Raw genomic sequence first — 13,725 nt, 5'->3', positions numbered from 1 at the left:
ATCTTATGTTTCTTAAATTTCCGATCTTGCTCGCTACGGCGGCGGCTCTGACGCTCGACGAGACAGCGACGTACCAGCTGGTGGCCGAGAATGAGCACATGTCCCCCACCGAGATTGCAGAGCTGTTTTATGCCGGCAGATGGAAATTGGCCCCAAAACAGGCCCTAGTCGACGATGAGTACTGCGTGTCGTTGGCTAGCGACGGCCAGCCATTGGTGCCGTGTTTCAACACGAAAAAACTCAGTTTCCCGCTTGGCGACACGCTCGCCATCGAGCTCGCCAACGGCTCTGTCGCCGCGCTCTCGCTGCTCGAGACGGCCTCCGAGACCCCTGCCGTCAGGCTCGTGGCCGCGCACACAATTCTGCCCCCACGTGAAGACATTCCGCACCCCCACGTAGCCGCACCGGTGGCAGAAAAATCGTTCATCCAGAAATATTGGATGTATATTGTGCCGCCGCTAATAATTCTGATGGTCATGTCTCCCCAATAGGCTTCCAAACTTCTATCATCTCATTAAGCAAGGACCTAAAACTCATGTTTTTGCTGCTGCTGCCGCTGCTGCTGGCCACCAGCGTTCTGGCGCGCGGCATCTCCAGCCCCGAGGGAGCCACCTGTCTCTACATAGCCAACAATTCCACCAACTTCCGTTTTGACTGCAAGGACGACGATCTCGCGTACAAGTGCCGGTGCCGGTGTCCGGCGTTTTTGGGCTCGGTGCTGTTGTGCATCGAAAAGTTCAGCAGCGACTCCTCCACGCTCACCAGGGCCTACGACTATATGCTTGACGTTTGCGAGAACCAGGCCCTTGTCAAGTACAACTTCACCGATCTCGTCAAGCAGAACCAGAACGCCACCGCGCACTACCTTGACCACTCTGCCGCGGCAAATCTGACCGTGCTGCACCACCCCATCATGTTTAACGACGAGATGTACAACACCACGTACCAGAGCGTCGCCGCGCTGCTGCACCACCGCCAGCTTGCCACCACGTACGGCCACGCGCTGCTCGGGTACTGGGGGTGCGTCTTTGTGTGGGCGCTTTTCTTCAATATCTGCCGATGGTGCTTCCCGTACATTTTTTCGAGCCTGTGCAACCACAAATTTGCGAAATGGACGCGCCGCCATTTTATCTCGTCGCTCGTGGTGTCGCCGAGCCCTTCCAAGACGGTGCGCACGACATGGCTGGCGCGGTGTCAGCACGCTGCCCACGCTGTGCTGCAGCGCCTGCCCGTCCGAATCCACGTACTCACCATCTCCGCCTACATCCTGCTGGTGGCCGTGCTCTGTTGCGTCAACTACCGCACAGTGTTGCCCAACAGCGTGTTTAAGTGCCCCAAGGGCCAGCGCTGGGTCAACATCGCCGACCGGACCGGCATTCTCGCGATCAGCCAGCTCCCGCTCTGTTTCCTGTTTGCTGCGCGCAACAACCCGCTGCTCATCCTGACCGGCGCGTCCTACAGGGAGTTCCAGATGTACCACCGCTGGGTCTCGCGGGTGGTGTTTGTGCTGATTGTGCTGCACACGGCGTTCTATCTGCTCTACGTGGACACCCGCGGCGACTACATTGCGCGGTGGGGGCTCACGAAATGGCGGTGTGCCAACGCCGCTTTTTCGGCCGTCACGCTCGCCACGTTGGCCGCGTTCTTCCGCGCACCGTTCTACGAGTGGTTCAAGATGTCGCACAAGCTGCTTGTCGTGGTATTTGTCGTCGGCGTGTGGTACCACTGTCTCACGCTGGGCTGGATCGAGTATGTGGCGGTGTCGTTCAGCATCTGGGCCGCAGAGTACGCGCTGCGGCTCGGCAAGATGCTCGTCAGCGGCGGCGTGCTCAAGGGCCGCTGCAAAGTGCTGTTTGAGACCGTTCTGGACGCAGACGGGTACAAGGAGGTGCCGCACGCGATCCGCGTCGAAATCAACCATTCCGGCTGGTGGAGACCGTTTCCCGGCGCATACTGCTGGATCTACTTCCTGCGTGCCGACATGTTCTGGCAGGCACATCCGTTCACGATCGTGTCGTCTGCGGCAGAGGAAAATTTCAACCAACTAGTTCTGATTATCCGTGTTAAACAGGGGCTCACCAAAAACCTGGCAGAATACATAGCCACTAAGCCCAACCACGAGGCGTACGTGCCGCTGCTGGTCGAAGGTCCGTACGGCTCGACGATCCCGTTCAAGGCGTACGAGCACTCCGTTTTCGTCGCCGGCGGCGTCGGCATGACCGTCGTCTACACCCTGGCGCTGTATTTGGCACAGACGTACAGGGCCCAAATTTTGCGCGGCCAGAAAGTCCGGACAGACAAATCCATTAGCATTGTGTGGGTGGCGCCCAACTTCGAGTCGCTCATGAGCTTCAAGCGCGAAATCGAGAGCATCCAGCGGTTCGAGGGCCTCGTGGAGCTGCAGGTGTTCATCACGAGAGACCTGGTGGAGCCGGAGCTGAAGTGGGTGGCCGACCAGGAGGCCAAGACGGAGGACGAGCGGCTTGTGAACGAGATGTTTGGCGACTGCAAGCTGGCACTGGCCGAAAAAGTGGACTTTTTGCAGCGACTGGTGCGCGACGAGGTGTGCTACGTGAGCTTAAACTTGGACCAGAAGCCAGACCTGTGCCGCGAGCTGAGCAGCTACATTGCGGGTCTACGGGGCCCCACAGCGGTGATTGCGTGCGGGCCGGCGTCGATGAATGCGGACGTGCGCCATTCGACGGTCGAGAGTCTGCGCGGCGACGAGAACGTGGACTACTTTGAGGAGGAGCTGCTGTGGTGAGCTGAGCGGTGCAAGGGTGGGAAAATAAATAACGAAAAATGAAAATCACAAAATAAATCGTACACTATGAGCGAGGGTAAGTGAGTGTGTGTTTGCTGCTAACAATTAGACGTTCTGCGACAGAAGTGCGTCGACCTGAAGGTCAAGATTGACGAGCTGGAGTTCGAGAACGAGGCCACGGCGGTGGCAGTCTCGCGGTCCAAGCAGGCCGTCGAACGGCTCCGATACGAGTACGCCCTGCTGCTGGAGGCACTGGGCCGCAAGGCGGACGAGGTGAGCATTCCGAACGTCGGAAAACTCACGGCGGACGATTTGGACGGCGACGAGATCGATAGTCTGCGACTGGCAGACATCACGCACCTGCTGACCAAGACTCCGTTCTCGCTTGCCAAGAACGGGTTCAGTGCCTCTGTGGGCAGCCTGGTGGCGAAGAAAAAACGAGGCGCCAACACGCTCAAAAAACAGCGGCTCAAGGACCCAACGATCCCGAAACGGCCCACCAACGCGTACCTGATTTTCTGCGAGATGGAGAAAGAGCGGGTGAAGAAGCAGATCGAGTCCAAAGACCCTGGCGTGCCGTCGGACCTGTCCAAGGCGATGACCGAGGCATGGCGCAACCTGGACGACGTTTCCAGAAAACCGTATTACGAGCTATACGAGCAGGACCGGCTGCGGTACCAGCGGGAGATTAAGGAGTACAATTCGAAGCAGAAGAACGGCAAGGCGGGCGATCTCAAGAAAGACCTCGACGAGCCCGACCATGACGACGAGGTAACCGAGATGGACGTGAACGACGACGACGACGACGAGGTCGACGAGGACGACGATGAGCTGGACTCCATGGCGCTGAACGAGGACGAGGAGGTCAGTTTCAAAGAGGAGCGGATGTAGACCAAATGAAGATGCAGTTACTATTATTCTATTTAAAGCTTTTTCCTTTTTGGACGGTATAGTCCATTTTCGTCCTTTAGGTGCTTTCTCTTTTCTCTGGTGCGCGCGTGCTTCTTGAGCTTCCGCTTGGCTGCCGCGGCAGGGTTATTGAGAGACAGCTGTGCACGTTTGGTCTTTCTCTCCTGGCGCCGCTCGCTGATGGCTTTTTTCGTTGCCGAATATAGCAAATTGTACTCGCTCACACCGATTTTCTGTGCAACCAGCTCCAAACACTTGAGCGCCATTGCCGGCAGTGTGTTTTCGTCCGTGTCTTCGACGGCCGGCTCCTGCTCCGAAATCACCACCAGCGGGTCTAACGGCTGTTGTATCACGTGACCCACCGTCTCGGCATCCAGAAAGCTCACCAGGAACACGCAGTACTGGACCATGGCCTTTTTCGTGACTAGCAGGTCTTTTGGCGGCGCAGACTCGTTTCTCAGCACCGCGCACGCTCTGGCGAGCGCCCATTCCAGCGCACTTTGCTCCATCTGCTCTCCGTCCGCTGGCACGTACCGCGTGTCTTTCTGCGCCCAGATCTTGGACACATACACCAGGTTCTTTGCCACCTCGGTGGCCAGGCTCTGCGCCACTCCAGGCGCACTGAGCTGTCTGAACGACCGGTATGCGATTGTCTGCAGCGTGTGGTCGCTCACCGTGGCGCATTTCTGGACGTACTGTCCAACGAGCCGCGCTGAAGCCAGCCGGATCCACGAGTGCGGATACAGCAGACAGTCCACGACAGCGGCCCATGTCGGGGCGTATTTGTCGTTGTAAACGTCAGTCTTCTCCGACAGCGCCTCAAACACCACCAGCGACGAGTACACGAGCTCCCACGACATGCCGGCCTCGCTGCTCTTTGCACTGGCTGCGAGCACGTGATTTATTTTCGCCAGCGCAGTCTCGTTCAAGCCAGCGTTGTCCAGCCCCACGGCGTCCACGTACAATTTGTACACGTGCAGGCCGCACCGCACAAGAAGTTCGTTCTTCCTGTTGTCGATCCACGCGGCCACGCATTTCTCCACGAACGCCAGGTCGTCCATGCGACCGAGCATCGCCAGCAGCACCTCCGACGCCATTTCGCGGCAGGACGGCGCCTCGTCGGTGACCGACACGTTGGCAAGCGCAATGAAAAACGACGCAGACACCACCGCGAGCACGTCCTTGCCGGCCTTGCGCACGATCAGATGCAGCAGCTCCATGACGCTCTGGCGGCCGCTCTGTGCGGGATACTCCAAATTGCCCAGCAGCATCTTGAACTGTTTTTCGAGCCGGCCGCGGCTCTGGTCGTACTCCATCAGAAATGTGTAGTAGACGCTTCTGGCGGTCTGGCGGATCTCGCCAGAAGTGCTCGTGATCATGATCCGCGACACGGACTCGAGCACGTCGTAGATCTCGGGCAGCATCACGTGTTTCGCGATGAGAGCTTTGACGAAGCCAAACGCCACGCCCTGCCGCATTGGCTCGTCCAGGTCCGGCTCAATCTTTTTCAGAAGGTAGCTGAGAGCGGTATCTTTGAGCTGTAGCCCGTCCTTATTTCTGATCACCGCGCTCAGAAACTTGAGCGCGCTCTGGCACAGGTCGCTGTTGGTGCTAGGCAAGTCTTTGACAATTTTCAACGTTGCCCGCGCGCAAGCCGTGAATTGCGCGTTCACGTCCTCGGCAAAGTCCAGCCGCGACAGCTGTGTCAGCATCTTGAGTGCCGCCAAAACAACACCCTCGTCGCCCGACGACAAACTCGTCTCCAGTAGCGGCACAAAATCCGCCAAGTTGCCCGCCGTGAACAGCTGCGGGTGTTTCGAAATCACCGCATGTAGCAGGTCGAACGCGAACTTCTGCAACACCTTGGAGTACAAGGAGTACTCCATCTGAGTCCGCAGCGGCTTTGCGTCCAGCTTGACCAGAAAATGGTCCTCTGTCTCGCTGACACGCTTGGTCCGTGTCTCGTCTTTTTCCAAAGACTGCCCGTAGATTTCGTGGCACAGCAAAATCGCACTCGTCGAGCCTGCTTCTTTATTTTTTTGCAACCCGATAGAAACTCGCCGCAGCAGCTCGTCCAGCCGTTTCTGCGTCCGGAACGCCAACTTCTCACGCAAAAGCATCTTGATCGGGCCCAGGATCTGCTGAAAGTTCTGCAAGAGCATCTTGCTTGCTAGCAGCTCGCCCGTGTCGTAGCTCTTGTTGTGCTTGATCTCCTTCATCTTCTTGTTGTAGCCCTCGGCCTCCTTCTCCTCGCTCGCCGCGCCAAAAATGTCGTTCATCACCGTGTCAATCACGTACCCAGCACACTCATCCAGATCGCCCTGAGACAAAACACCGTCCATCACCACCAAAAGATAATGGATCGTGAAACTGAGAATATGGATCTGCGGACCCCTAGTCAATGCTGTCTTCAGCTCCTGCATGATAAACTTCAAGTATGGCGACCCAAGACCAACGGCTATGCGGCCCAGATGCTTTCTCACCGCGTCTCTTAGCTCCTCAGACCGTGCACGCAGAATCTGACAGATACTCGTCAAAATGCCCGGCAGCTCTGTCTCGATCCTGGCCGCCGAACAGCACATCACCAGCGACACCAGTGCCTCCGAAAGAGCAACACGCTGCACCACAGTCTCCTCGTCCCTCTTCGTCAACACCTTCTTCACCGGCGGAATCAGCATCTCCACCACAATGTCGTCCAGCTTCTCCGGAGCGGGAAAATCCTTGGCCCCACGCCGCTGCAGCTCCCGCATCGAGCTGGCCACAGCAGTCACCACCTGGACGCTGTCACGCAGCTCCTCGTGCTTTTCCTTCTGTAACGCGCCCGTCATCGTCGCCACATACCTGCTCAAGATGGCCCTGTACTGGTTCCAGCTGACGTAAGCGGCGAGCTTGGCAACGGTGGCCACCGTGTCGTTGGCGAGGTTCCTGTACTTTTCGTCGTCCCAGAACGCGAACCGCTCGATCATAGGCAGTAGATAGTGTGCGATGGAGGAGTCCGCGAGCTCCTGTGCCGTCTCGCCCAGCCGTCTCACCGCCCTCTGTCTGCGGTGCACCTGAGGATGCATAATATTCTTGAAGAAATTAGCCTCGTCGTCGCCGCCGTGCAGCAACACTTTCATGTCTGGGAACTCGGCTGTTTTCTCGACGACGTGCGCCACGACGTTGATATATTCCTGGCGCACCAGCTCGTTTTTGCGACGCAAACCAGGACGCACCACTGGCAGCACGATTTCGTGTAAAATTTCTGCAAACGACTCGGAAACGTCGATGAACCGGCACAACGTATTGGATGCCGACGAGCGCATCGCCGAGTCCGTCTCGTCGTTGATGTGGAACAGTGCCGTGTTGATCACCGGCAGCCACTCGGAGCCGGAGAACGAGTCGTACAACTCTCTGTCAATTTTTCTGTAGCATTCGAGCCGCTGCTCGTAGTCTGGCTCGCGGATCCGTTTATCGGAGTACGAGTTGAGCGCGGCCACGACTTGCGACACACGCTCGAGCTCGCTGTACTTGGCCCCAAGCGCCAAGTACACCTGGCAAATCGCTATGCGCATTTCGCGCTCCTCGTGAATTTTCAGCAGCGGAGCCATGCTTTTGTACAACGGCATTATTTCCGTCACCGAGCACGACAAATTCCTAGCCACCAGGCCCAGAACGCTGACGATCTCTGTTCTAGTGGCCATGTCAATCTGTGCGGCCGGTTTGTCCAGCACCATCACAAGCGAGTCCACTAAAAACTTGCTGCTCTCGCTGGCCGTGATCAGATCGCGTTGCACCAAGTTGTGCAGAATCTTGACACATAAACCGTTGACCTCTTTGCTCTCGGAGTTCGCAAACAGCGCCACGAGCGAGTTGAGGTACTCAGAGATGATCAAAATCAGCACCTCGACTTGCTGGTCGCTGCTGTCGTTGCTGTTGAGCAGTTTCAGCACAAATTGCAGCACGGCCCTCTGCACGGCCTCCTTCGCCTTTTCGTGCTTAAGTACGCCCATCAGTGCCTTCACCGGCGCCATCTCCTCGTAGCGGAGGAAAAATTGCAGGTTTGGTTGCGGCCACAGCGCCGTCATGAGCCGCATCAGCGACGACGGCTGCTGCAAATTCTCGTCTGCGAAGTTGGCCATTTTCTGGTGCACCAGATTGTAGTAGATGTCATTTCCGTACGGCTTCCAGTCAAACGAGTCGCCCAGATAGTCTGTCACGTCGTAAAGCACTTTGAAACCGAGCTGCCTGTTATTTCTGGCGGCTTTGTCGGTAATATCGTCGGCAGAACCAATGGCTTTTTCCGACACACTGAGCGAGAAAACTAGAGGGTCAGGCAGAATCGACAGACACTCGCTGCGGGTACGGCCGATCGATGACAGCAGGTCAGAGACCATGTTCAAAAATCCGCTGGCCGTTCTGATCAACCGGAAACTCAGCTCGTGCGACCGCATCTCGTTCAGCTTCTCAAACGACAGAGATAGAAAATCTTTCATGTGCTGGTCGCTCAGATTCGACAGAGCCTTGATGGCAGCTGTTCGACGGCCCTGTTTCGTGCCGCTTGTCCTCAAAGTTTGTGCGCGACCAAACAAAATCCGCAATATCAACGGCATAATGGTATCTGTGTCCTGCTCCCGAATAATTGTTTTTTCTTCGTTCTGGAGCAAATTGATAACCTCGTCTCTGAAAAGCATATCGTCCAGTAAACTGTTCAAGTTGTCTCTGTACCTATTGTAGACCGGGTTTTTCCAATTTGCCAGGGCATTAAAAGCAAGTTTCTGCGTCTGGACGGATCTGTTGGCCAACAGCCGCAGCAGAAATTTGTGCACCTGGTCGGCACCAGGCACCCTGCGCAGGTTCTGGAATTTGGCCATCACCTCCACCACGGAGTTTCTGTCCTTGACCGGCCATTTAACGTTGTCCTCTTCATCCTCAAGGACGTATGGCAAGAGCACGTCAAAATGCTGCTCAGCCAGCTTTGGCAGTCTGTGCAGTACCTTGATACACTGTTCGCGATAAAAGGCCGTGAACTCTGTGCTTTCGTGTGCTGGAGGAACAAGACTCTTGTCAATGGCAGAATAGTGAACTGCAATCGACTCACACTTCTCCACATATCCAACCAGTTTGGGGTTGAGACCAGTCCATTGCGAAACACCGTGCATTTGCTCTGTGTCGGCTTCTTTTGGTGGATAATCTTTTTTCAGGAACGTCTCAATCTCGGCCCACACCAGTGGCTCAATGCGATCAATAACCTGTTCCATGAACTCTAGCACTCCGCTCCAGGACGGCGAGAATTTATTCGAGAGCTGTCCGAAAAGGAACTTGACAACTACTGTCTCCAGCAGCTGGTCTTTTGGCGAGTCCATAAACGTTTGCACAAACGATCTGTAACGAAGCTGGATTTCCCTACCTGTCTGCAGATCAAGCGGAATTTGTTCGATCAGTCGACAGGTGCTAATTATTTCGGGAGCGGTTTCGAAAAGAAGCATAATAATGGAGAGCGTTGTTTCGCGAACAGAATGTGATGGTAGCACCAGATTGTCCTTCAGTAGTTCTATGAGCGTATGCTGCTGTTTTCTGAAAGAAGCTGGATTTTTCTTAATAACCTCTTGCAGTCCTTCCAAAAAAACAATATTGGTAGCTGAAGCTGAAATGCACTCGATAACCGCAGACGAGATGTCTGGAATGTCGGATTTTGCGAGAACTTTGAGAATCAGCCCCTGCTCGTCTGCAGATGCTTTGGGAAGCTTCTGAAGCAGCGTCTCGCTGTCAATTGTAGCCTTGCTGTATTGAAGCATCAGCAGTCTCCAATATAAACCATTTTGAATGTCGGACTTGATGAATTCGTTAAATTCGTGCGGAATCACCACCTCGAGAGCGACTCCTTTCTTGTTCATTCTATCCAAAAAATAGGCTATTTCCTTATGTCTCTGTCTCCAGTTCTGAGAAATGAAGCTCGTGACATAGTTCTTGCCAAAACTTAACGCTCTATCTTGAGAAAGCTCCAAGGATGTCTCGACAAAGGGCAGGAAAAGCGAGTCTTTTGCTGCCATGGTGGTGAAAAGATAAACATAGCGTTTGGAAAGCTCCAGCTGGTCGGCGTTTCTTATCAACGTGGCGAACAATTGAATAAGTCCTTCATCCTGGACAAGCTTCAAAACACCGTCGAAGAGAGCACCCCAATTGGGCACTTTTTTACCGCTCTCTGCAAACGCAAGAGTCGTGAGAATCCACACGCTGCCCGAGGTTTGGTATGTCATTTTTTCCAGAATTGTCTCATAGATCGCAGAGGCCTCCGAGACGTGTGAAAGCAGGTCCAGTAAAACGTCCGAAAAAATTGCCGTCGTCGCTTCGTCTGGCTCACAAATCTCTGTCAGCACGCTGAGAATCGACGGCCCTTTCGAGTGAAGGGATCCTTGCGAGTTTTTCATCGACTCGGAGAAAATAACCACGAGAGACTTGTGGTAAACATTCACATCCAAATCCTCATTCATCACCGTCTTGACAAATGAAGTTAGAGCTTTGGACGTTGCCTTCCGGACCAGGAACGACATGGCCTGCGAAGCGAATCGAGCGATGTATTCTTTTTTCTCTATAATCAGGAGCGGTTGAAGCAGTCTAAAGGTGGGAACAAGGTCCTTGGACAGCTCTTTGGACAGGTATTTGAATAAATATGCAAGGGCATTGAAAATCCATTCCAGCGGATCGGTCTCTGTTTGTTGTGGAACAATCTCAACAAGCGTTCCCAGTGTATCGGAATAATACGGCATGAAATCTGTTCCCAGATCATGGCAAAATTGGGTCAGAAGCTCTAGTGTTGGTTGCAACGACAGTCTATCATTAAGCAGAAGGGTGTTTTTGAGACTCTCAAAAATAGTCTTTTGGTGATAGATTAGCTGAGGCAAACTTAAACACAAGGGCTCCAGCACTTCAACCAGCTCGGTGAACGATTTGGATAAATTCACTTCTCTCCAGTGCTCTAATGTGGACAGGAAGTGGGATATTTCTGCCTCATGGAAAGCTTTCCTGTTTAGCTGTAAAATAGGATCTATCTGTATAGCATCGACTCGGTCCTTGAAGGAGGTGAAGGCGAATCTACGCCCCGAGTCTGTGCCCTTCTTCTTCACCATGGATAAAATAGGATTATTTTTTTTAGACTGAAATATTTCTAAAATTTTTTTTAGTCGATCGACCTATCGACGAGGACGGAGTTTTACAAAATATAAAATATTTTAGATTATCGGTTTTTTCCCTTCTCTTCCACCTACCTACACAATCCTAATATGTCCGCTACCGAACGAACAGCGCTGTTGTCGGATAATCCTTATGGATCGGTATCACTAGAAACAGCTCATCGACCCGCTTCCACTGGACCAGAGGCTGCCAAACCTAAAAATGTTGCCAAAGAATTGGGTCCTAACATCGTCCCCCAGAGAGCAAGTAGAACGAGCCAGAAGCTCAAGTTACTTCCAGATCAGCTGGATTACACATCTATTGATTCCAGCGTAGATAAGTCCTACTCTTTACAGAAAATTACCGATAGACCGGCTAGAAAAGATGCAGAGCGGTTGGGCAAAAAGCATCGTTCTCTATTACCCCGTGTTACCGCCTACTGTACAGCTGGTTCGTACAAGATGCGCGACCTAATTAGATGGCTCAAAGACCGTAAACGGATCCATGGAACGATGCCAAAGCTTTTTGACGAGTGTATATACACTCCGTTTGCATACAAAGACTGGAGAAGCAACAGTAACGGCTCTAGCAAGAGACCTGATTTCAGCGACAAGTCTTCCCTGACTACGGAGACAATTAGACTAGATGACGAAGGAGGAGAGATCGACGTTGGTAAGCGGTCCACCGATGTGTTTATTTTCGAGTATGGAGTGGTGGTGCTTTGGGGATTCAGCAAACGCGAGGAAGAAGCGTTTCTAGTCGATTTGGCCAAATTTGAGAACGAGAAGCTCTCAGACGAAGACGTTCAAGCTGAGGAGTTTAATTACTACATAACCCACAGTTATCAGCCGAGAATTTACAACGATTTCATCACATTAAGAGACGACTCGAATTACATGCTAAAGCTTAGTATTTCCTACGCAATCTCGCAATCGGTCAAGATTTCGTTGTTCGAGGAGCTTGTGGATAACACCATCGAAGATACTCAGGATATTCCGCAACAGATTGCGCAGACTGGTAAGGTGGAAATGAGCAGAGAGGAGATCATGAAGTCTATTGGTGAGCTTTTCATCCTTCGTATCAACATCAATCTGCATGGCTCTGTGCTGGATTCTCCCGAGCTCATGTGGTCGGAGCCACAGCTAGAACCGATCTACCAGGCTACACGTGGATACATGGAAATCAACCAACGGGTGGCTCTCTTGAACCAGCGTCTGGAAGTGATTAGCGATCTGTTGCAGATGCTCAAAGAACAGCTGGGACACTCAAACGACGAGTACCTGGAATTTATCGTGATTATGCTTATTGGTGCAGAGGTGATTGTGTCGATCATCAACATCATTGTCGATATAGTGGGACAAAGATAATGGAGATGTATACTACGTTTGATCTGTGAATTTCTTACCGAACACTAATATACACTTGGACCCTACCTAATCTTACAACTCCTGGGAACCCTTGGCCTTTGGCAGCTTCTTTGGAAGCAACTCGGAGTTGATGTTTGGCAAGACACCACCCTGGGCAATGGTGACAGAGCCCAAAAGCTTGTTCAATTCCTCATCGTTTCTGATGGCCAGCAACAAGTGTCTTGGGACAATTCTGGTCTTCTTGTTGTCTCTGGCAGCGTTACCAGCCAACTCCAAGATTTCGGCAGCCAAGTACTCCAAGACGGCAGTCAAGTAGACTGGAGCACCGGAACCAACTCTCTGAGCGTAGTTACCCTTTCTGAGCAATCTGTGGATTCTACCAACTGGGAAGGTCAAACCAGCCTTGGAAGATCTGGAGACCGAAGCCTTATCTGCGGAACCTGCTTTACCACCTTTACCACCGGACATTTTAGTTAATTTGAAAAGATGAGACAGGATGGGGGTATTATCTTGTATTTATGTTGGGATGCGCGCTTTGGCAAATTAGTTCCATGATTTACTCCCGCGTCGTGCGTAAAACGAGGGATGCCAAATTTGATAGGCCTAATTTTTACTCGCGGTGGAGCGTAAATTTTGTCCCAACGCGGTCCGCTTCATGGAAAAACAATCACCTACAACTATATAATAACATCCCAGTCACCCCAATTGCCCTCCTAGATATTACCTTATTTTTAAAAAATGGCTCCAAAAGCAGAAAAGAAACCAGCCTCCAAGGCCCCAGCCGAAAAGAAGCCAGCCGGAAAGAAAACCGCTGCCTCCTCCGATGCTAAGAAGAGAACCAAGGCCAGAAAGGAGACCTACTCCTCCTACATCTACAAGGTTTTGAAGCAGACCCACCCAGACACTGGTATTTCCCAGAAGGCTATGTCCATCATGAACTCATTCGTGAACGACATCTTCGAGAGAATCGCTTCCGAGGCTTCCAAGCTTGCTGCTTACAACAAAAAGTCCACTATTTCCGCCAGAGAGATCCAGACTGCCGTGAGACTGATCTTGCCTGGAGAATTGGCCAAGCACGCTGTTTCTGAGGGTACCAGAGCTGTCACTAAGTACACTTCTGCCACCTCTGCTTAGGTACGGTGTATTGGGTATAATTGTATATTAGGAATGAGATTTCAGATCGAATTAGCGTAACTGTCGTATTCCAGTACTGGTACTATGTTGTTCGATGCGCTGTGCGGCCTCATCGGCTTGACACAACAACGTCCCTGTCGCAAAGTAATATTAGGAGATAATATTAGTAGATAATATTTATTATAATTATTTGAAATATAAAATCAGTTTGAGCTAGAAGCATGAGATGTAAAATATAATTATTAGTTACAGTTATTATTTTTACCACATTATACTCCTTGAAATGCTTCTTTATTCTTCCACAAAGCTATCTTGCTCCACTGCTGGGCCCTTCCCTTTTCCTCGCCCTCTGTAACACCGTTTCAGCTACTATACAACAACTTCCATGTCATATCAAAA

The 13,725-nt window shown here is 52.4% G+C and overlaps 7 protein-coding genes across 7 annotated transcripts; 5 read left to right on the top strand and 2 right to left on the bottom strand.

Moving 5' to 3' along the window:
- Positions 1-5: 5 nt before the first annotated feature.
- Positions 6-491, top strand: HPODL_00360 (uncharacterized protein; the record flags this gene model as incomplete). Its single annotated transcript, XM_014080305.1, has 1 exon — positions 6-491. The coding sequence occupies one exon, from the start codon at positions 6-8 to the stop codon at positions 489-491; it is 486 nt and encodes a 161-aa protein (XP_013935780.1).
- Positions 492-535: 44 nt separating this feature from the next.
- HPODL_00358 (putative secreted protein) lies at positions 536-2,764 on the top strand (the record flags this gene model as incomplete). The annotated part of the gene is made up of 1 exon (XM_014080304.1): positions 536-2,764. The coding sequence occupies one exon, from the start codon at positions 536-538 to the stop codon at positions 2,762-2,764; it is 2,229 nt and encodes a 742-aa protein (XP_013935779.1).
- Positions 2,765-2,830: 66 nt separating this feature from the next.
- Positions 2,831-3,655, top strand: HPODL_00357 (HMG box-containing protein; the record flags this gene model as incomplete). The annotated part of the gene is made up of 2 exons (XM_014080303.1): positions 2,831-2,840; positions 2,874-3,655. The coding sequence occupies 2 exons, from the start codon at positions 2,831-2,833 to the stop codon at positions 3,653-3,655; spliced, it is 792 nt and encodes a 263-aa protein (XP_013935778.1).
- Positions 3,656-3,687: 32 nt separating this feature from the next.
- HPODL_00356 (U3 small nucleolar RNA-associated protein 20) lies at positions 3,688-10,782 on the bottom strand (the record flags this gene model as incomplete). Its single annotated transcript, XM_014080302.1, has 1 exon — positions 3,688-10,782. One exon carries the CDS (start codon positions 10,780-10,782, stop codon positions 3,688-3,690), a length of 7,095 nt encoding a protein of 2,364 aa, XP_013935777.1.
- A 153-nt stretch (positions 10,783-10,935) lies between these two features.
- HPODL_00355 (Sporulation protein RMD1) lies at positions 10,936-12,192 on the top strand (the record flags this gene model as incomplete). Its single annotated transcript, XM_014080301.1, has 1 exon — positions 10,936-12,192. One exon carries the CDS (start codon positions 10,936-10,938, stop codon positions 12,190-12,192), a length of 1,257 nt encoding a protein of 418 aa, XP_013935776.1.
- A 72-nt stretch (positions 12,193-12,264) lies between these two features.
- HPODL_00354 (histone H2A) lies at positions 12,265-12,660 on the bottom strand (the record flags this gene model as incomplete). The annotated part of the gene is made up of 1 exon (XM_014080300.1): positions 12,265-12,660. The coding sequence occupies one exon, from the start codon at positions 12,658-12,660 to the stop codon at positions 12,265-12,267; it is 396 nt and encodes a 131-aa protein (XP_013935775.1).
- A 270-nt stretch (positions 12,661-12,930) lies between these two features.
- On the top strand, positions 12,931-13,326 carry HPODL_00353 (histone H2B; the record flags this gene model as incomplete). Its single annotated transcript, XM_014080299.1, has 1 exon — positions 12,931-13,326. One exon carries the CDS (start codon positions 12,931-12,933, stop codon positions 13,324-13,326), a length of 396 nt encoding a protein of 131 aa, XP_013935774.1.
- Between the last annotated feature and the right edge of the window lie 399 nt (positions 13,327-13,725).

Source organism: Ogataea parapolymorpha, chromosome III, assembly GCF_000187245.1.
Source record: "Ogataea parapolymorpha DL-1 chromosome III, whole genome shotgun sequence".
NCBI classification, from domain to species: Eukaryota; Fungi; Ascomycota; class Pichiomycetes; order Pichiales; family Pichiaceae; genus Ogataea; species Ogataea parapolymorpha.
The sequence above is the reverse complement of the archived record's forward strand: the minus strand, read 5'-3'. Positions and strand labels throughout refer to the sequence as shown.